The sequence below is a fragment of the Girardinichthys multiradiatus genome, chromosome 6, assembly GCF_021462225.1.
Source record: "Girardinichthys multiradiatus isolate DD_20200921_A chromosome 6, DD_fGirMul_XY1, whole genome shotgun sequence".
Taxonomy (NCBI): domain Eukaryota; kingdom Metazoa; phylum Chordata; class Actinopteri; order Cyprinodontiformes; family Goodeidae; genus Girardinichthys; species Girardinichthys multiradiatus.
In genome coordinates, this window is record NC_061799.1 from 8,206,935 (window position 1) to 8,228,313 (window position 21,379).

Here is a 21,379-nt window from a genome sequence, read left to right on the forward strand (position 1 = left end):
CACTTTCAAACCCCCATGAATAAAATTTTTGCCCGGTCTCTTTTTTATTGTTGAATCTTGAACACTGACCTTACCACATTTACTCTGGGTATCATTCTTGGCTATTAAAATTAGTTTGAGGATCTGAAAGGTTCAAAACAAATAAAGCTGGAATCTGTATGGGCACATATTCTTTTCTGCTGCACATGGATTTATGTTTGAAGTTATTTTTTTAAATCTCAGAGTTCTTTCTGGACAAACCCAGCTTACAGTAAATAGTACAGCAGCTTCCTTTTAGTTCATTTTTCTTTCCAGTTCAGCAGTATTCGATGGAGTTTAGCTGTCAGCTCGGCTTGCACCTCTGTGTGCCTGTGTGTTTTCATCTTTGCTAGAATTTCAGCAGAGTTTGCTCTGCCTATATGAGCGACTTCAGTAGTTTCCAGCAGGCGTAACTGCAAATGGTGGCAGCAGCTGCAAAATAAGGCAGAATCCAGTCTGGGTTTTTTGTATGTTCGAAATCTGTATTTTTACTCAGTAACTCGTGTGAATAAAAATGTAACCAAATATAATATTAGAAGCTGACTTCAGGTTTTGATTTATAAAATAGTTTGAAAACCAAGAATTTGTTTAATCCCAATTAAATACCGTTAGGTCTGTGGAGTTTTTGTTGTAAAATGTGAAACAACACAATGCTATATTAAAGTGCATCCTAATACATTATACCTTAATACTGTGTGTTTCCAGGGAGTTTGGTCGATGGAAGGTCAACAGCCTGGCGGTGGAGAAGCGGGACAGTTTTGGTGACAGTGGTGGTCTGGCTTTGCCCCTTGATCCAGACTTGATGCACACCATCCGCCAGCTGGGGAGGCGGCCGACCCTTCAGATGATTACAGAGAGTCTAATCAAGAAATATGGCACCCACCTCCTTCTCTCTGCCACCCTGGGAGGTACCGAGAGCAGTCTGGCTTCAAAGCAGTCCTGATTCTTGTGCCTTCTAATGTGATTTTGTTCTGTTTCTCCAGCATATGTGGCACTGATTTTACCGTGTGCTGCCTGCCAAGCAGCAAATCACATAATGCGTTTTTTTTCTCAGAAGAATGTTGTTTGGCTCAAAAGACATCCAAATGCTTGGTTTAGCATACAACAAATACATTGGAGGAAACAGTGAAAAGGCATAAATTAGTTTTTTAATCTGCACTCAGAACAGCATGGTTTCAAGAAACAGAAATTCATCACATTTTTGCAAGATTATCTTTTTACAAATTATTCAAAGTGTTATTCTTAGTATTATATACAATAGTAATATAATCATAATAATCATCATAATAATAATAATGTATGGAAATATCACCATATTTTTGAAAGTCAATATTCAATAAATCCTAATAGTATAAAATGCCTTCTATTTGTATTGTATGTATGTATTGTTTGTATCAGGTACAATAAAAAGTGCCTACAATCATAACAGTTGGAAAAACACGTACAGTACCGACCAAAAGTTTGGACACACCTTCTCATTCAAAGAGTTTTCTTTATTTTCATGACTGAATATTGTAGCTTCACACTGAAGGAATCAAAACTATGAATTAACATATGTGGAATTATATACTGAACAAAAAAGTGTGAAACAACTGAAAATTTGTCTTATATTCTAGGTTCTTGAAAGTATCCACCTTTTGCTTTGATTACTGCTCCGCACACTCTTGGCATTCTGTTGATGAGCTTCAAGAGGTAGTCACCTGAAATGGTTTTCACTTCACAGGTGTCCCCTGTCAGGTTTAATAAGTGGGACTTCGAGCCTTATAACAGGTCAATGCCACACAGAGTTCTAGCAGCAGACACATCTCTAGAACAACTGTTAAGAGACTGTGTGAATCAGGCCTTCATGGTAAAATAGCTGCTAGGAAACCACTGCCGAGGACAGGCAACAAGCAGAAAAGACTTGTTTGGGCTAAAGAACACAAGGAATGGACATTAGACCGGTAGAAATCTGTGCTTTGGTCTGATGAGTCCACGTTTGAGATCTTTGGTTCCAATCACCGTGTCATTGTGCAGCGCAGAAGAAGTGAACGGATGGACTCTACATGCCTGGTTCCCACCGTGAAGCATGGAGGAGGAGGTGTGATGGTGTGGGGGTGCTTTGCTGGTGACACTGTTGGGGATTTATTCAAAATTGAAGGCATACTGAACCAGCATGGCTACCACAACATCTTGCAGCGGCATGCTATTCCATCCGGTTTGCGTTTAGTTGGACCATCATTTAGTTTTCAACAGGACAATGACCCCAAACACACCTCCAGGCTGTGTAAGGGCTATTTGACCAAGAAGGAGAGTGATGGGGTGCTGCGCCAGATGACCTGGCCTCCACAGTCACCGGACCTGAACCCAATCGAGATGGTTTGGGATGAGCTGGACCGCAGAGTGAAGGCAAAAGGGCCAACAAGTGCGAAGCATCTCTGGGAACTCCTTCAAGACTGTTGGAAAACAATTTCAGGTGACTACCTCTTGAAGCTCATCAACAGAATGCCAAGAGTGTGCGGAGCAGTAATCAAAGCAAAAGGTGGCTACTTTGAAGAACCTAGAATATAAGACATATTTTCAGTTGTTTCACACTTTTTTGTTCAGTATATAATTCCACACGTGCTAATTCATAGTTTTGATGCCTTCAGTGTGAAGCTACAATATTCATAGTCATGAAAATAAAGACAACTCTTTGAATAAGAAGGTGTGTCCAAACATTTGGTCTGTACTGTATGTAGACATGATACAGATAGATACAGGTGTCACAGTATGTTTTTCCCAATAACTGTTATTTGACGATATTTTCTTGTGACCCTTGAGTCACAATAAAAAAAACTTTACATTTTTTAGTGGTTAGAATACTGCCCAAGGTCATCTGAGGTCACAAAGGCTAAAATGTTAGAAGCCCTCTCAGTTAATACTTTGCAGAATCAACACAATCCTGAATCCTGGGGAGAAGATACGTGTCATGGTTGTTATTGCCGAATTAACCCACATGCAGAGACACTCAGAAACAGAGAACAGTTTGGTTGATGTTTATTGTAACTCAGACAGACACTAGATGGTGATCAGCGAATCTGAACCCCATCACTGCATGAGACAAAGCAAAGCGGGTTAGAAACTGAACCTTAGAGCGAGGCCTAGATGGTCTAAGTCGCTTACTGGTAGGGCCGAGAGATCCGGCAGGGAGAGGGACACAGAGTCAGGAGGAGGGTGAGACAGCCTGCTACGTCCCACAGCAGCCACAGATGGAAGCCTCGGATGGATAGTGCTGGAGGGGTGGACAGGGTTCGCTCTAGCCGGAGAGGGACACCAGAGAATCACAGATTGCCAGCCGGGTTCAGTCCAAGTCCAGGGAGGAGTCCACACAACGAAACAGTGATTTAGGTTTAAGTTTTGATCAGCCAGAAGTCAGCACCTGGAGCAGGCAAAACAGGAGGAAGTTAGTGCAGTACTAATTCAGAAAAAAATCGCTCTTTCAAAAACTTGCAAAAAGGTTTCAGAGCTGGCCAGAAAGATATACCACGGAGGGCAAAGCACTCATGCAACGAAGTGCTGGCAATCCATCCTCTTTATGCTCCCCAGCTGATGAACCTATGAGCCACATCTGTCACCCCTTGGCCTTTTCCAACTTGCGGGACCTAGTGGTGATAGAGGGTTAATAGCAGGTAGAGGATGCCTCCAGATCCTGATAATACGAGTCAGAAACTGTAACTTGCGAAAATCAGTTATGAATCATGGTGATCCATCGAGCTTGGTTTCTAACAAGTACAGTGAGCTCCAGGAGCTCAGACTAGGTTTAGTGAAACCGTGTTTCACTAACTACTTCAGTTTTTTTCCTTGTAATAGTCAGTTACTGTTATGTATATTTTGTCATCAAAACAGCAAATAACAATATTGTCTTGAATCAAAGACTTCCTGCTCATATCATTTTTCAAAGTAAGCATTAGACTTCAATTTAGAAGTTAAGATTGAAAATATTTACAAATTTTAGTAGAATCCTGACCTTACATATCATGTTCTCAAGTATTAGTTATTTCTTTGCTATTCTGTGTATGCATAGTCACCTGAAAAAGAGAGCAAGGGGAGCATCTGCTACCCAATCCAGGCGCCCCCCCTAGTCCCACCCTCCCTAACCTCAGAGTAGGTTCAGTCCAACTCAACCTGTACTATGTTCCACAGTCTGACATGGAAATAAAAGTTGCTTTATCTGATGGTGAGCCATCCAATGTAACAGCCAAGTGGAGGAAACATAAATATCACATTGGGGGGTCCTCAGACCTCCCATTGTGCTGCAGATACATGCGCAGTTGTCATGCAGTTTGTATCTGTTGCTCCTCCTTTGAATTGGCTTATTACATCAGCATATACTGTATCTGAGACATCATAAGCTGGCAAAAAAAGAGAGAATTCAAAGATCGAACTCAGGATTCTTTTTTTTTTTTTCTTCCTAGCCACCAAGGAATCAGAATTGAGTGCCAGGAATGTAATAATAGTTAAAAGCAACAACCTGTTTTTGACTGAACTATGTGTTGAAACTTTTACATTTGGGGAGAATCTAGACATCAAACATAGAATCTTATTCTTTTTTGTATTTATGTTTTTTTCTGTGGTCTGTTGGGACAGGTTAGTTATATTTTTCCCCAAATTGCTCCCCCATTTTGTTAAATATTCAGGCACCCATGTGTGTATTTATTTGAAATTAATACTAAACCAACAGTTTAGTGGATTTAAAAACAGACTTTAAAGGAAAATCAAACACAGTTTTGTCGAAGCAAAAAAAGGCAACAATAGGTCCACTCCCACAGAAATAAAAGAAACATGTTATAAATAATTTTTAGGGCATGTTTCGTTTACTCACTGAACCGGAGTTGTTGTTACGGCAAACTTCAACAGAAACTAAAAAGCTGTTTTTCTGGAGATGGCTCAGCCAGTAGTGTAATCACCAATCAGGAGACTGTAGTATACACGGCAGCTGCAGACTCACTAATAGTAACAAAATTATTCAGAAGCTGTTAATTTGTAATGCACTGACAACTTCGGTCCCACTGTGTGTTCTCATGGAAACCATAAAGTTAAATTCATGCTTTGGATCCTTCATACTAAATCCGTTTCTACCAATCTTGCCTCTAATTTTGATCATTATTTTTAAACAGAAAATCTTCATAGGTTTGTCACTTATGCCACTCACAACACCTTTTGAATGCTATTTTTCAATGTGCATGCATTATCGTTGCACATAGTCTTTGTAGTCGTGAAATATAATCTGCAGGATCTTGATTATCTAGAACATCTGATCAAGCAGATGCTGAATATGTACATGTGGGTTTGGGAAAATTTGCCTTTTTTTTGGTACTGAAAATTATAAAAGGTTGAGAGGACTCCCAATAGACTGAAAACATTGTGTTACACAAATTCATGTTAACACAGCTAAATCTAAATCTATAACCAGAAATAACATTTGGTCTTTAGAGATCATCCCAAATAAAAAAATCGATGGATTTGTTTGACCGATATTGCATTACAGATATGGGTATGTTTGCCGAAAAGCCATTCAAGAAAGCTAGAAAGACTCACCCAGTGGGCAGTGAGTGTGTTGGACCTTAACACTTGTTCTGAGGGGTGAGACTAACTGAAGAGTATGGAATTCCTTTAGTAAGTTTTGTTCTGGAGACCGACTGAGAAATGTATTCTTATTCTACAACTTCTTTGTCTCGAAGAGAATCAGTCCTGATCTGAGATCTGTATTGTTTTTATTTTTATTTTATTTTATGTCCATTATGATTAAGATAATCAGGATCATTAGGGTAACTTCATTAGTGATCTCAAATAACCTCTATTTATTCATGAGGAGTCTAATAGATGCAGAGACCTTGTTTGTGTCTTTTCCTCCAATCATCCAAGCCATCAGTTTCCCCACAACACTTAATCACCACTGCGCTTTTCTATCTGAAAAGATACTAATGAAAGGTGATTAGTGCCGCTCCGTCTGAGCTAATGAACCACTCTGTCTGACTGTCACCAGGGGAGGAGTCTCTGACAATATTTGTGGACAAAAGGAAGCTCAGCCTGGAGTCGTCGTCCACGGGGGCTGAAGGCAGCAGCAGGAACTTAAACACGACTGGGGCAGTGACTCTGGAAGCCCTTCACCAGCTGGCTGCCTCCTACTTCACAGACAGAGAGAGCACCCTGCGCAGGCTCCACCACCTCCAGATAGCATCCACTGCTATACGGGTATGTGAAAAGATGAAAGAACAGCAGCGGCCCGCTGGGAAATGAGACCACCACATACTCATTGCCTAAAGGCAGCTGCTTTGCTCTCCTGTCTTGTGGTTTGTTAGCCTCCAGCATTCACACTAGGGAATGGGCAGATATAAAATGTTGATGCTGAGCAGACTTGTCTTTTTTTTGGGGGGGGGGGCATATTCAGCGTAAATGAATGAATTGTTCAAGTGGTGAAAAATGACTTCAGAACTGATCAATAAATACACACAAACATGCTAGTTGAACCTGGCCCAGTATGAGCCAATTTATCCACCCTATATTACGGGGTTACCTTGACCCTGTGGTCCTTTTGATAACCAAAAAACATCATGTTAACTATGGATGCTGACATTATTGTTGGCCCCCCTGCTAAAGATGTGTGGCCTTAAAATAAATCCATCTTCTGTTGCAGCCCCATGCTTTCACTGAGAAATTAAGAAAAATGTTTCCTCAAATCTTTATTTTGAGTACATTTGTTCAGTGGGGAAAAAATTCCACATTAAGAAATAGTTTTTAATTTAATCCCTGGTCGCACAATTATTAGGAGCTCTCATAATCCCTTTAAAGTAAACATAAATGAAGCATTTTTTAAACTTATACTTTCCTGTTTATCAGATTGATTGTACTTTTAAAAAATTTACTTCTAGTTAGTCATCCATGACCTTCTGTTTCCCTGGGTTGTAAATATGATGTGACACTGAGGCCCAGTTTTTTGTTAGCCCCTGGCTGCTAGGCTGGAGAGCGACCCATCTTTATTTTTCCACCATGCACAATGAGCACAGAGGCAAAACAATCTCCAAAGCTTTCTGTTAGATAACTGCAGAAAACAGTGGCATCTAGGGGTCTCCATGACAATCATTAGATGCTACCTATGGTTGAGCACCAAATTATTCATTGCCCTGGCAGATTTGGGTTTAAAGTAATCTTTGAATTTTACAAACATGCTTCTTCTGACTTGAACTAAAATTATAGTTTTGGATTGGCTCAGCCAGAGTCCTGACTTGAATCTGAAGGAGCTAAGGATTAGGGTGATGGCAATCCTAGGGTAATGATCCTTTCATGTGGTCAAATCAACAAAAATGGTTCACCAAAGACAAAAAAATGGCTATCTATTGGCTTGCAGGCTAAGCAGAAGAGAAGATTTTGGGGGAACCAGGACTCTGGGTGATGTATTGAGATTGTTCAAAGAGGAATGGCCAAAGATTTCATTCTCTGTATGCTCCAACCTTTTGAAATGCTAATAGGAGAAGATCAGGTGATCTCCTGTTGGCAGACTGGGGTTATACCACTACTCGTTTTGCTACAAGCAATATTTTCTTACAACAGGATCTTTTTCCCCATTAAATAAATTAAGTCAAATTAAAGGTTGGATTTCCCAAAAAAAATCACTCAGATTATGCAGCCAAAAAAAAAGATAAATAACTTTTAAAGCTTTTAGCACATCTTTATCAGTGGTGTCAACAAAATCTTAATGTTTGTACTGCACCAAATCGGATGTTTCCATTGCTATTGCATGAAATATTTTGGTATTTGCTAACGTTGCTTTTGAAATGTATTTTGCAGACTTCTGTCCTAAAATATGTTTATCAAATCAGAGCGTGTTTGATGGCACATTGGCTTATTTTGTACAAATTCATAACAGTGATTTGTCAGAAAACAAATATGTAAACCTGAGATTAAATTCAATTCAATTCAATTCAGTTCAAATTCAAAAATACTTTATTCATCCAAAAGGGAAATTAAATGTTGTTGTAGCTCATATTATACAAGTTTCCTCAAAGAGCCGTTGTAGATGCTGATGGCCGTGGGCAGGAAGGATCTCTTGTAGCCGTCTGTCTTACAACAGATCTGTAGAAGCCTCTGACTGAAGACACTCTGTTGTTGTACAACAGTCTCCTAAAGAGGATGCTCATGGTTCTCCATAATGTTCTTTGTTTCATGAAGAATAATTCTTTGCACAATGATCTCCAGGAGTTTCAGAGGATTCCCAGAACAGAGCCAGTCTTCTTTATTAGCTTGTTGACCTTTTTCAAGTACCTGGCTCTGATGCTGCTACCCCAGCAGATGATGGCAGAAGAGATCACACTCTCCACAACAGACTTATAGACGATATGCAGCATCTTGCTGCAAACACCAAAGGTCCTAAGCTTCCTCAAGAAGTACAGTCTGCCCTGTTCCTTCTTGTAGACGGCTTCACAGTTGCATCTCCACTCTAGTCTGTTGTCCAGGTGAACACTGAGGTATTTGTACTCCTCCACATGTAGAAGCAGAAGGCTTCATGGCTGAGGTGGAAGATAAAACATTTGAGGTGTGACAAGAAAGCTGTGGGTCAAAGGAGGAGGGATGTCTGTTTGGCTGTGGGCAGGAGAGGAGGATGCTGAGCTTGTTTTTGAACTGAGCCTATTGAAGAATGTGTTTAGTTTATTGGCTCTGTCCAGACATCCATCGATCTGATCTTCCTTCTGCTTGAAAGCTGTGATCGTCTTTATCCCTGATCACACATCTCTGATATTGTTTTGCTGGAGCTTGGTCTCCAGTTTCTTCTTGTGCACTTCCTTGCTGTCTCTTATGTTGACTTTAAGTTGCTTCTGTAAACTCCTCAATAATTATCTGTCTCTGTCTCTGAAGGCTCTTTTTTTCTTGTTAACCAGGTCCTTCAGGTCACTGGTGATCTAAGGTTTGTTATTCGGGGAGCATCTCATCATTCTGGGTGGGATGGTGTTATCCACACAAAAGTTCACATAGTCGGTTACACACTCAGTCATGGCATTGATGTCCTCTCCATGTGGGTGGCAGTGGGAGTCCTTGACATTTGCATAAAACAAATCCAACGTTTTGTTTTCTTTGGTAGAGCAGCTGAGAAACTGTTGAAACGTTTGAAGTTTGAAGGCATTGGGGTGCAACAACTGAGCTGATAGCATCACATGCAGTGTGGGCAACAGCTAAAGGTGGAACATAAACTGTTGCCAAAATAACAGTGATGCACTCTCTGGGTAAACAATGTGGACTAAAAGTTACTTCTAACGGTTCAATATCTGCACTACAAAGACGACATTTCACAGTAACATGTCCTGGATGACACCATCTGTTGTTCACAAGTACTGCCAGTCTACCTCCTTTGCTTTTGCTGCTCCTCTTTAAATCTCTGTCTGCTCGTATGGTCAGAAAGCCTGACAGAGACACGCTGGAGTCAGGGATATGAGCCATGTCTCAGTGAAACACATAATACTGCATTGTTGATACTCTGGCAGGGTCCTTTGTAGGGCTTCGAGTTCATCCAACCTGTTTCTCAACGATGTCACATTGCCCATAATAATCGATGGAAGAGATGGTTTGGACTTCTTCCTTCTCCCTCTTCTCTTTGCTCCTGCTCTGCATCCACGGCGCCTGATTTGGGGTTGTAATTGAAGTATTATTTGAGCTTTTGTGATGTTAATCAGCTGCTCTTGATTGTAAAAAACAACCCTGTTGCCATGGTGATGCATCATAATAAATGTCCAAAAATAAAAAAGTATCAGCAAAAATCCTTTTAGCTGTACAGCATCTGATACCGGAGAGGATTATCAACCAAAAAAAATCTATTTTATCCACCACAAGAGGAATTTCAGTTCTTAAAAAGAATATATCAGAATGAAAATTAACAGCGCTACACCAACCTGCTGCCACCTTGAGAGGCGCAATTCTAATTGATATTACAGCAACTGATATAAATACTTCAGTGTGTCTGCTGTTTATATTTTCATTCCGAATAAAAAAAAAACAACTTAAAGACTCCTTGTTTTGGTGTTGGACGTATAAAAACAAACACCTGTTTGGTCAAAATAATGATACATAGAAAATGATCTCCCTTTATGAGCTCTGTTTTCCAAAATTCTGCACATTACAACATGTTTTAATGAAAAAGACTCCACCTCCATCTGGCATAAACTCAACAATGGAGACAATTAAAAAATAAGGAGTTTCATTTCAGTAATCAGATGAAGAACTTTGGTTGGGATTTATTTGTGATAAATCTGTTCCCGCTCTCCTGCAGTGTCTTACTTTGACGCCATTAAGGGAAAATAATAATTATCTCCCAAAACGTTACGTACAGCCCTCACATTAAAACTGGTGGAATTAATTTGCTCGTGTAAAACACCAGAACAAGTTTTTAATCCTATTAACTGGGGCGAAGATTAGTCCTGCTGCTAATTGTCTTCTAGAGTCTTTATTTCTGCGCTATAATAATCACCTCCAGGATACAACCCTTAGGATATTATATGAAATCACCTTGGTTATCCCAGTTTAGATTTTTAGAGTGAGCTCCTGGATTTACAGATTTAACACTATCTGGACTATTAAGCTAGAAGGGCAAATACGGAGGACAATAGTTTGGTTTTCAGGAGAGATAAACAACATACTTTGATTCAAACTTAATGAGTGCAAAAATAATCTTATCAGTTCCATCCATGTGTTCTGGAGGTTTTGGTAAAAAAAAAATCACTTGTTTAGATAGAAAGGGTGTCAGTGGATCGCAACGTTGGGTTGAAATATACCAAGGCATGCATAGCTTACAAAGATTCCAGAGCCTGTTTGTAGTACCTGAGCTCAATCGAATTAATTATTACTTTAAAATATGCCATTTGCTGTAAGAACAACCCACTCGGTACAGTAATGAAGCCATAGCTGTACACAAATAAATACATTTTACATTTAAGATGAAAAATCTTTGTCTGTAAATATGCTGTATCCAGAACTCCTCAAATGGCATAGTTTTAGCTTCACCTGGTTCAAATTCTGTAAAAAAATCTCCTATTAAGCACCTTTTACTATCCAATTATTAATCAATAAATCTAAAAAATAGTCGCCAGATTAATCAATTATCAAAATAGTCATTAGTTGCAGCCCTAGTGGAAACTGTCGCTAGGAAGCAGTATAATTCCAGTGAATATCAAAATCGGGATGCATCTAGGTTAAACAGTGCATTGCAGATTCAGCAGTTTGTGGAACCACCTTTCACTTCGATTACAGCTGCATGTCTTTCAGGGTATCTCTCTCCCAGCTAATCAAATGCATACGGACATTTTTTCCCATTTTTCTTCGTCAAAGGTTCAAGCACATTCAGAATGGGTTGAAAGAGTCTGAAAATCAGTTTTCAGGTCTTGCCACAGATTCTCAATTGGATTTAGGTCTGTACTTTGAATGAGCCATAAAACACATAAAAATAGCTGCATCTAAATACGTCCATTGTAGCTCTGGCTGTATGTTTAGGATCAACAACAGCTTTCATCTTGCCACTCTTCTAGAAAGGCCAGATTTGTTAAGTAAAGGACTAGTGGTTGCGTTTTCAACAGATTCTCCCACCTGAGCTGCAAGTCTCTCCTGCTTCTCCAAAGTTACAGTGGGGCTCTTAGCTGCTTTTATCAATGCTCTCCTTGACTGCCCCATCAGTTTGAGCGGGTGTCCACGTCTTGATCAGTTCCGTACTCAGTCCATTGTGGAATAATGGATTGATGTTCAAATCTCAGGATATTGTTTTAACACCATCAAAAATTAAAACAATGTATCATTTTCCACTGACTTCACAATTATTCAGATTACAATTACTTTGTGTTAGTCTATCATATAAAGGTATAGTGTTGAAATGTGACACAATGAAAATGCAAAAGTTTAAGGAATGGACAAAGTAGCGTATTGGTGTTTGTGTTGGAGTCTTATGCTGTAAAATTTCTTTTTTTCTGGAATTGTTGAAAAATAATAAGAGGAAAATATATTAGACAATAAGTAGCATGTTCAAAATGAACTTTATGTCTTTTTCAAAGAGTGCAAAGCAAAACCAATTCTCAGATGATTTTTTATTTACAAGTTGAACAAATAACTGAAAGGTAAAATACTTTTATGGATATTTATATAGTAATGTTATATTTTAGGTATTTGAAACAAAAAACAATCAATTATTTACAGCACATCACTTTAATTGAGTCAGATTTTTTAAAAATAGGGTTCTGTTAACAGGTTAGAATGGATAAAAATCTTACCTGCAGTAGATATTTACCCATCATAACCTGATAAAAGGGTTTCACCTGCAGAAGATACAGTGGCTTTCAAAAGTCTCCCGACTGCTACCTTTGTACAGTCAGATCCCGTTGATCCTTATAATCCTTATATTATAAAAACAGCCCCAGCTAAACCAAACAGCAAAGGCCAGGTAAGGACAGCTGAACTTTATTCCAGGCTCTTCGGAATCACGATAGTTGTTGCCAGGTTTTATTTTGGAAGAGGGAATGCTGAAGTTGAATGGAAAGGTGATATAACATGGTGTTAGTTTAAGTTGTACACGCTTACAAAATTCAATTCAATTCAGTTTTATTTGTATTGCGCTCAAGTGCCTTGAGACAGCACGTTGTCTCAAGGCACTTCACAAAGGATTTTGAATGGTGCGGAGTTGTAGGGGAGGTTAGAATAAACTACTGAGTGTTAGAGTTTAGCCATTTTAGAATGTGTAGGGGTACAAAGTAAAATAATAAACTGATTAAGTTTGTCTGTCTAGAGCCCACTGGTGGCCATTGTTATATTAAAAACCACAAGGATTAGGGATACCTCTCTCTGTCAGACTGATTATAACCATTGGAAAAGAAAAGGGGTCGGACAGGGAGCAGGCTTTCTAAATATGGGTTTTACTTGAATTTTACTTGAATTGTACATGACATACAACAATATAGGTGGAAAAAGATTTGAAATCATTCATCTTGGTTTAAATTTAACTTGGATCACGAAATCTGGTGGCGTTGTGTGCATTTTCAAAAGCCACTGTTAATTCACTTAGATAATTTTTTCGCTTAGCTGATGAAAGAAATTTTAAGTGGATCCCTAAGAGATCCAGTTTATTATACACAAATTAATTATTAACATGTTCAACTAAATGCAATAGACTACAATGCAGAGTTTTATTTTCTAATTTAACATAAGATAGAAATATCAAATAGTCTAAAAGGAAATAAAGTACAAAAATTCAGTTCCTTTACTTGTGTTCATCTAGAGTAAAGTTTTTATTTATGACACTTTTGAAACTTAACTGGAGAACAAGTTAGACTCTCAAATCCTTTAATACCAGCTCAGGGACTTTCTACCCGTAGCTTATTTAATCAGTTAGATTAAGAGCAAATGCTTATTTACAGAATTGGCCAGACAGTTGCATCTCCTGTCCCTGAAGGCGGGTACAAGACTGTCAGATCTATTTTTCCTTTTTTTTTCCTGTTTGATGCAGTTCACGCTCCTGCAAATCTCACAGAAAGATAAAGAATTGATTGATTCTTACCAGAATCTCCTAAATCAAATCTTTGAGCTGCAGTAGCTAACATCCAGCTGTATAGTGCATTGATAAACATACGATACAAGCTTTCTGGAGACATTGTCTGCTCTGTGGCAAACTGTAATCAGGAGAGTGAGGAGGTACAATGGAGCGGCAGTTGTGTATCCTCTCGTATAAAACACCAATCATCCATTTTATCATCTGAAGTGGCTATTAGGGTGCGTGCATTAATCAGCCCGAGGGGCAAACGTAGATGGTAAAAGTGAGTGGCCACTGATGAAGACAAGTGCCCCCGCCTAAAATGAGAACGTGTTAGCCTGGTTATGCATCATCTTGATGGATTAAAGATACCATTCCATTCCTTTCCAGCCAGCCTGATTTCCATTCATTTGCCACTTTGCAGCAGCTCTGGAGTTTAGGCAGATTGAAGATCAGTGAGAATGAGAATGAGAGCATTGAGATGAACGCTATATTTTATGAGAGATGTAGAGCAGCACCTGCAATACATGGGCCTCCATTAAAAATCACACATCAAGATTCAGAAAGAAGTAAGAAAGATTCTGAGCAAAAGAAATATGCTAATACAGACTGAGGAATGTTCCTGAATTTCTAACTTTAATGTCAAGACTAATTCAAGTTAGAGGCAGCTGCTTCACACTTGCGAATTAGTGGGATGTTGACATTTTTTCTACCCAAAAAATATCCTGTCTGTGGACATAACTCTTTATAATTAAAGACCTTTATACTATTACTTTGAGAGTGTTATTGCATTCCACATCCTTTTGCGGCAGAATATTCTTTTAATGTGCTAATATATTATTTTGACCTGCTTTAAAAGAATACAACGTTTAGCAAGTCTAAACACAAGGCTGTGGTAGATTTAAAGTGAAAAGAAAAATTATACTGATCTGATCTTTCTGGGTTCTCTCAATGTCGTTTCAGGTGACCGAAACTAGAACTGGCCCTCTTGGGTGCAGCAACTATGACAATCTGGACACGGTCAGCTCTGTTCTGGTTCACAGTCCTGAAAACAAGGTTCAGCTACAAGGTAAATGTAAAGCAGAAAAAAATTGAATGAGTAGTTTGTACACAGCTGACGCCACCGAGAACATATTTGCAGGTATTGGCTGTCCTAAAAGTCACTAGCAGTTAGTAGAAATACGCATAATTGGCCATGGTAATGTCATTGTAATAGACACTGTAGGCGACAGGTATAACACTGTGGAAATTTTTATAAGTAATAAAAACACCCTACATAAGTTTAGAACGTTTTTCTTTAGTTTTTTTAAGTGTAGGTTTGTGGTAAAACATTTTTGATATTAGTTTTAATATTTTGTGAATAATGCGTATCTAAAACAACAAAATGAGAAACAAACATCAGGACACATGTATGGCAGCAACCACTCCTCGTTGAGTAGAGTATGAACAAAAGTCTCCAACACCATCAGAAAATGTGACTAGACTGGTCGCTAAGTTAGCAGCAGTGTGAGATCAAGTTGGGGAAGTTCTTGAGAACTTTATTTTCATATGTATATGTACAGTGCTGCGGAAACGTTTTAGGCAGGTGTGAGAAAATGCTGTAAAAAAAGAATGCTTTAAGAAATATAAATGATTGTTTATTTTTAGCAATTCACAAAATGCTAAGTCAGCGAACCCAAACGTACAGACAAAGTCATCAAGAAATATCTTCAGCGTAAAGAAGAACAAGAAGTGCTTGTGGGGGCCAAACCATCACTTCTAGTGATGGTTTGACCCCCACAGAGCCTTGATCTCAGCATCATAGAGTGTGTCTGGGATTACATGAAGAGACAGAAGGATGTGAGAACGCCTCCATCCACAGACCATCTGTGGTTAATTCTCCAAGATGTCTGGAACAACCTACCAGCCGAGTTCCTTCAAAAACTGTGTGCAAGTGTACCTAGAAGAACTGATGCTTTTGAAGACAAAGGGTGGTCACACCAAATATTGATTTGATTTAGATTTCTCCTTTGTTCATTCACTGCATTTTGTTGATTGATGAAGATAAATGATTAACACTTCCAATTTTGAAAGCATTCTTTGTTTAAAGCATTTTTTCACACCTGCTTAAAACGTTTGCACAGTACTGTATATGAATAAACATGCATATTTTGTACATTTTTTAAACTATCCTACTCAGTTGCACATTTTTTTTTTCTGAATATGCTATTTTCAATAATTCTACAGTATTTCTCTATTATGCTGCCCTTACTGTAGTCTCTTATTTTCTGCTTTTATGTTTTTACTTTTGTGTGAATCTGCCTGCTTCACTTTGTTGCTGGTACACCTGAATTTCCCCACTATAGAACAATACAGAATATTTCTATTCTATTCTATTCTACGATCTTTCTTGTCAAACTGAAGTCGGTCTCACAAAGCGCCATTCTGATGCTGTTAGCATGTGATTTTGTCTGACAAAAGAAATCAAAGTTATTATTATGAGCTTCAGATTTAAAGCTGACTGATTTAAGCATGACACTCTGTAGACATGTTTAAGTACTACTTCTTAATTACTTTGACATAAGCAGGAAGTAGTACTTCAATTGTTGCCTTGCTGTGTTTATGCAGTTTGCTAATAAAGAGGTAATTAGGCTGGCTGTCTACACATAGTCACATAAGCATCAATTAATCAGATTGTTACAGCTTTTGAAATTTTTGCTTTAAATGTCATTGTTTTTCAGTTAAATTGTACATGACATGTCACGTTGCCACATGTCCCACACCCTGTGCACACCCTCAAGGTAACACTTGGCTACAATACCTTCTGATTTAGTTTCAGACATTAGTTTTATTTGGTAGATACCTACCATCCACTATATAAAATTTTATTAACCTTAAATAAAGAAAGCTGTTGTAGGTTTGTTCATTTGTATCCATAGTTTGCAGAGAAACTACCAGCTGGTTAGCATTACATTACAAAGCTGTTAAAATGACAAGACAAACAGTGTTCAGGGAGGCCAAGAGTAACTCTTAAGCCCTGGTTTAAATCTTCCTAAAGGTTGCAGGAGAATGTTTTCTGGTCTGATAAAACTAAACTTTGACCCACAATACCAAAAGGCAAGTTTGACACAAAAAACTACACCAATACCAAAAGAAGACCATATGCACAGTGAAACATGATTGTGGCAGAATTATGATCTGGGGGAATCAATCTAGATCAACTAAAGAATAACTTCATTAGGCAAAATTCCATTTTAGCTCTAGACTCTGGCTAGTCCATGAGATTGCTGTAATGGTAAAAAGCCCACCACACTCAGCATGAAGTGTCAGAGTTATACCATTCTTTTGCAGCGCAAATGCGCATTTTAGCACAACACTTACTGGTTTATGTGTTGGAAAAATAAGTGTAATTGTTTGCATGCCTCCTACTACCCGCGGTGGGAACAACTCGTGCTGTGTCAAGCAATTTTGTTCATCATGAAAGGTGCAGAGGGAATAATCCTGAGCTCTGCAAAGAAGACTAAAGAGGCTTATTTTCCAAAATGTCAAAGCTCTTGCTTAAAGGACACCTCTGACGTTATTTTTTCTTTTCTTATTGACCTAAACCTTGATCGTATCAGCCTGTAAGACCTATACCTCGAAACTACCGGCATAAATGTTTCATCTTATTGCCATCTTTATCATCTTGCTTGAAATATAACGTATAGGGATGTTGTAGAAGAGCTGACTCAAAGTGCATAGTGTCTATTTGTGTAGGACCACGTGTAACATTGGATTAATACACATTTAGTAACCTTCTGAATAACAGCATAAGAATGTGTATCATATTCAAGAATCAGGGTTACAGTTTTTTGTATAGTTGTGTATTATGCCCCCTGAAACTAAACTTCAGGGGGAAAATATCTGTTTTTGGCATTTGTTTTTTAAAGTGCTTCGTAATCATTATGCTACTCTGTAGTTTAACATATTTTATACACAACTATACAGAACGTCCCAAAAATTAGAAGTCATCGAAAAGTTAATTCTTTTCTATAACTCAATTTAAAAAGTAAAAATTATGTAATATAGGTTCATTACACTCACATTGACATATTTCAGGGGTTTATTTCAGTTACCTTTCATGATTATGGCTTACAGCTAATGACAACCTACAGGGCAGTTTCTCAGAAAATGTGAATTTTACACAAGACTAATAAAAAAGATTTGCAATACAGAAATGTAAGCTTGCAGAAAGTATGCACATATACTGCACAGTGTATGCACTAAATACTTGGTCCATGTGGCTTTTGGGTGAATTACTGCATGAATTACTGCATGAAGGCAGAGAGAATGCAAGACTGAGAACACCCACCCATTACTAGCTTGTCAAGGTGCATCTCAATAAATCAAAGCATCAACTTATATATATATACATTCATTAGACACAGAGTGATATATTTCAAGCATTTATTAATGTTAATTTTGATCATTATGGTCTATAGCTAATGTAAACTATTCATCCAGTTTCTTAGGAAAGTATGATATGAAACCAATTAAGAAGCCCACAAAAATGTGGAGCTACTGAAAGATTAATCCATGCACTGAACAGTAAATTCACTTAATACTTGCTCTGGGCTTCTTTTGCATGAATTACTGTATCAATGTGGCATAGCATGGAGGTAATTAGTCCGTGGCTCAGCTGAGGTGTTCCGGATTGTTTCAATAGTGATCTTCAGGTTCTCTGCATCCTTGGATCTGGTTTGCCTTTCTTTTCCTCTTGATAATACTCCATAGGTTTTCTATGGGGTTCAGGTGTTGTGGTTATTATTATGAATATATAATTTAACATTTCATATTAATATTTTATTCATTAATAATTTGGTCTGTTAAGTGCTGTCCGGTGAATACCAGCCTAATAATGCGCTGCTATTAGGACAACTATGAAAGGGGTGAGCCAAGCTCTGGCATTATTGAACAGCATAAACTCTGCACACACATGGAACAAATTCACACAATTTCTTAAAATACAAGAATTTATTAACATAAATAAGTCAACTTAAAGTCAAACATATTTCAATCATCAAACTCTTTACTATACTAGAACAATCCAAGTAAACTACCAAGCAAAATGAAAGAATACAAAAGACCAGGGGCTATATACAATATGAACAAGTGACTCAAAGATGGTTAAAACCATGACCAATAAAGTGATGCAACATTACCATTCAGTGTTATTTATGTTTGAGAACCAAGGATTATCTTGAAGAATCTGAAAATGAAGTTGAGTTAGTCTTGGAACTAACTTAGACAATAATTGCTATACCTTCAAACAACCATTCACAATCCAAGATCAGATAAAACATTATTTTGCCTTTAAAATCAAACATGTACCTTTTAGAATACCATCAATAAAAGGATCAAAATGCATAAGAGTCGACGGCGGGTTATGGCCAATCTGTGTTAAAAACACAAGACAGAACACATCATTAACTGAACAACTAGTCTTCTAGCACTGAGTTTTCTCAATACAAACAAAAACCAAACACCATGGAATAGACATTTTTTAGATTATTTCATTCTAAACTAATTTTCTCTGCCCAAACACAACCTCTTACGTGAACCGTTCTGAAGACATGGTTTCCTAGCCAACGAGTTGAGGGAAGCGGAGCTGTCCCTGTAATCAACATGTACAAGGGACTACCATTGCAGATCTCAGTAACTGAGAGCGGGAGGTCGGCTGTTTAGCCGGCCGGCCGAACTATACGACAAAGGCGCATTGCGACAACTTCAGTGGGGGGTTGGACATGCAAGCCGGAAAGGGTTACGATGCTGCGATCCCGGAGCCTCGTTCTCCAGGCCGTGGGGGAAAATCCGCTTCGATTAGGGCCGCTTGTAGAGGCCTCAGAAGAAAAGTCAAGCCATGTTTGTCTTATTACTACACCCTTTTTATGAATGAATACTTGGTACTCGAACAGCAATTCATTACTTAACTTTGTTGCATATAATCGGCATAATCATAGTCACTTTTGAATCCAAGGATTCTTCAAAGTAAAAGCCTTACTCGCCTGCAAGTTTCAAGGCCTTCAGTTGACATGTGCTGTGGTTCCTCCATTAGCTGCTGTCCACAGCCGAAATGAGAGTCCATCTATAAGAAGCGTCATGTAAACAAATGATGGTCAAACAGTAATACTTCCGCTACCTGCAGCTATTAGCTAAACATGCCGGATTAGCATAGTGCGCTGCCAGTGATACGTCATTCTGCATTTCCCCTGCCTTTACCTCAGCGTAACGTCTGTTGCCTAGCAACCATGTTAGCGTGAAACACCGAGTTGTGAAGCCGAACAAATGGAGCCTGAAGATTAATACTACTGTCTCCACTGTAAATAACTACATGGTTTTTATTTACCCTTTTACATATTGCTGATGGCTTATAATTTTACATGTTCTTGTTTTATGATTTTGATGATTATTTAGCCATTTAATATGTTCAAAATATTTGTTGTGTTTTTAGATATAAAAATCCAGCACTGTAGATAAAATACTTTGAAGACAAATACCATTTTTTAAATTTATTTGTAAAGCTTTTAACAACTTAAATACTAACATATTAACTTCAGGAACAAAGTTTAAATCAGTTTATTTGTAGAGCATACTACTAATAATAAGAACTATTATTATTATTATAATAATTATAATAAATAAACCAACCATTATGCTGGAAAACTGTTAAGTCAGCCGTCTTCCCCATGATTGTGTTAGCCATAATAATAATATACAATTTTTTTTATTAAAATGCTTTTTAAAATTAGCTGTATGAAATATTCTAATTGTCTGAAAAACAAAAATTTAATTAATCACCTTCTGCATAATGACGCTTTATATGATTTTTACTTTTTGTCTCACTGAAATACATTGACTCTTCATTGAAATTCTATTTTAATGAGATAAACCTATGTAAACACTTCTTCACTTCCTCTGTCTTTGGCCCTCCATAGGGTTGCAGGTAATCCTTCCAGGCTACCTACAAAGCCGTTTCATTCAGGCGGCCCTCAACTATATTGGCTGCAAATCAGAGGGCCAGTTTGTTTGCCGGAACAACGACTGCTGGTGTGAGTGCAGTGTGGACTTTCCTCACTGCAACTGTCCTCGCTCTGACCTGGACACTCTGGAAGACAGCCTGCTGCACATCCGAGATGCACTGAGGCTGGTCAACAAGGAGTTTGAGGAATCTGGTGAGTAACAAGTTAAGTTTGACTCTTCCAAATGGAACCTGGAAATGTCAGCTTTAATAGCTTTTAGTGGGGAAAAAAACATACAGGTGGAACATTGGCTTTTAAAACATTCTTTTTTACTAGGGTTTAAAGTGAAGGTAGTCATTTCTCTGACAAACAAACAAATTAATTCATACCTAAAAAAAATATGTGCTAAAAAGGTCTTTTGTGCGTCTTTTTTCCTTAAATAGACTCTTGTGTGAATAATTGATGGCTTGCTCGGCAGACTCTGAATTCAGAGAACAAATAGCTTTTAGTGATTGGTTTGATGCTTTTATAAGGTGCTTGGTTAGTTCTTAAAAAGCCAATTTGTTTAGACCAAATGTCTCTAAGAACTCCAAAGAGAAGAACAAATTAGTCTAAAATATACATTCTCTTACTTCATAAAATGGGTAAAAAAAATCTTGGAAAACCACTGCAGTCTAAGTTATTCTAAGACATACAAAGAAATATGACTTGCTGAACTGTGAAATATGTGAGCAACATCACATTATATTTGTATTTCTTCTGTTTTCTGGCTCGTGAAACTAGATGTGAGAACACCAGGATTTTTTTTTGTAATCATTTTTACATTATGAAGACTTTGACAAGTATAAATCATTTGTTTACTATATAA

General features: G+C 38.0%; 1 protein-coding gene across 3 annotated transcripts in view; it reads left to right on the forward strand.

Moving 5' to 3' along the window:
• Positions 1-21,379, forward strand: part of LOC124870665 (BMP/retinoic acid-inducible neural-specific protein 3-like) — a 46,184-nt gene that overhangs the window by 13,828 nt on the left and 10,977 nt on the right. For all 3 annotated transcript variants that reach the window (XM_047369486.1, XM_047369487.1, XM_047369488.1), the window contains 4 exons: positions 724-926; positions 6,026-6,234; positions 14,498-14,603; positions 20,488-20,724. In XM_047369486.1, coding sequence (XP_047225442.1) covers positions 724-926; positions 6,026-6,234; positions 14,498-14,603; positions 20,488-20,724 — 755 coding nt within the window. The remainder of the gene's footprint in view (positions 1-723; positions 927-6,025; positions 6,235-14,497; positions 14,604-20,487; positions 20,725-21,379) is intronic.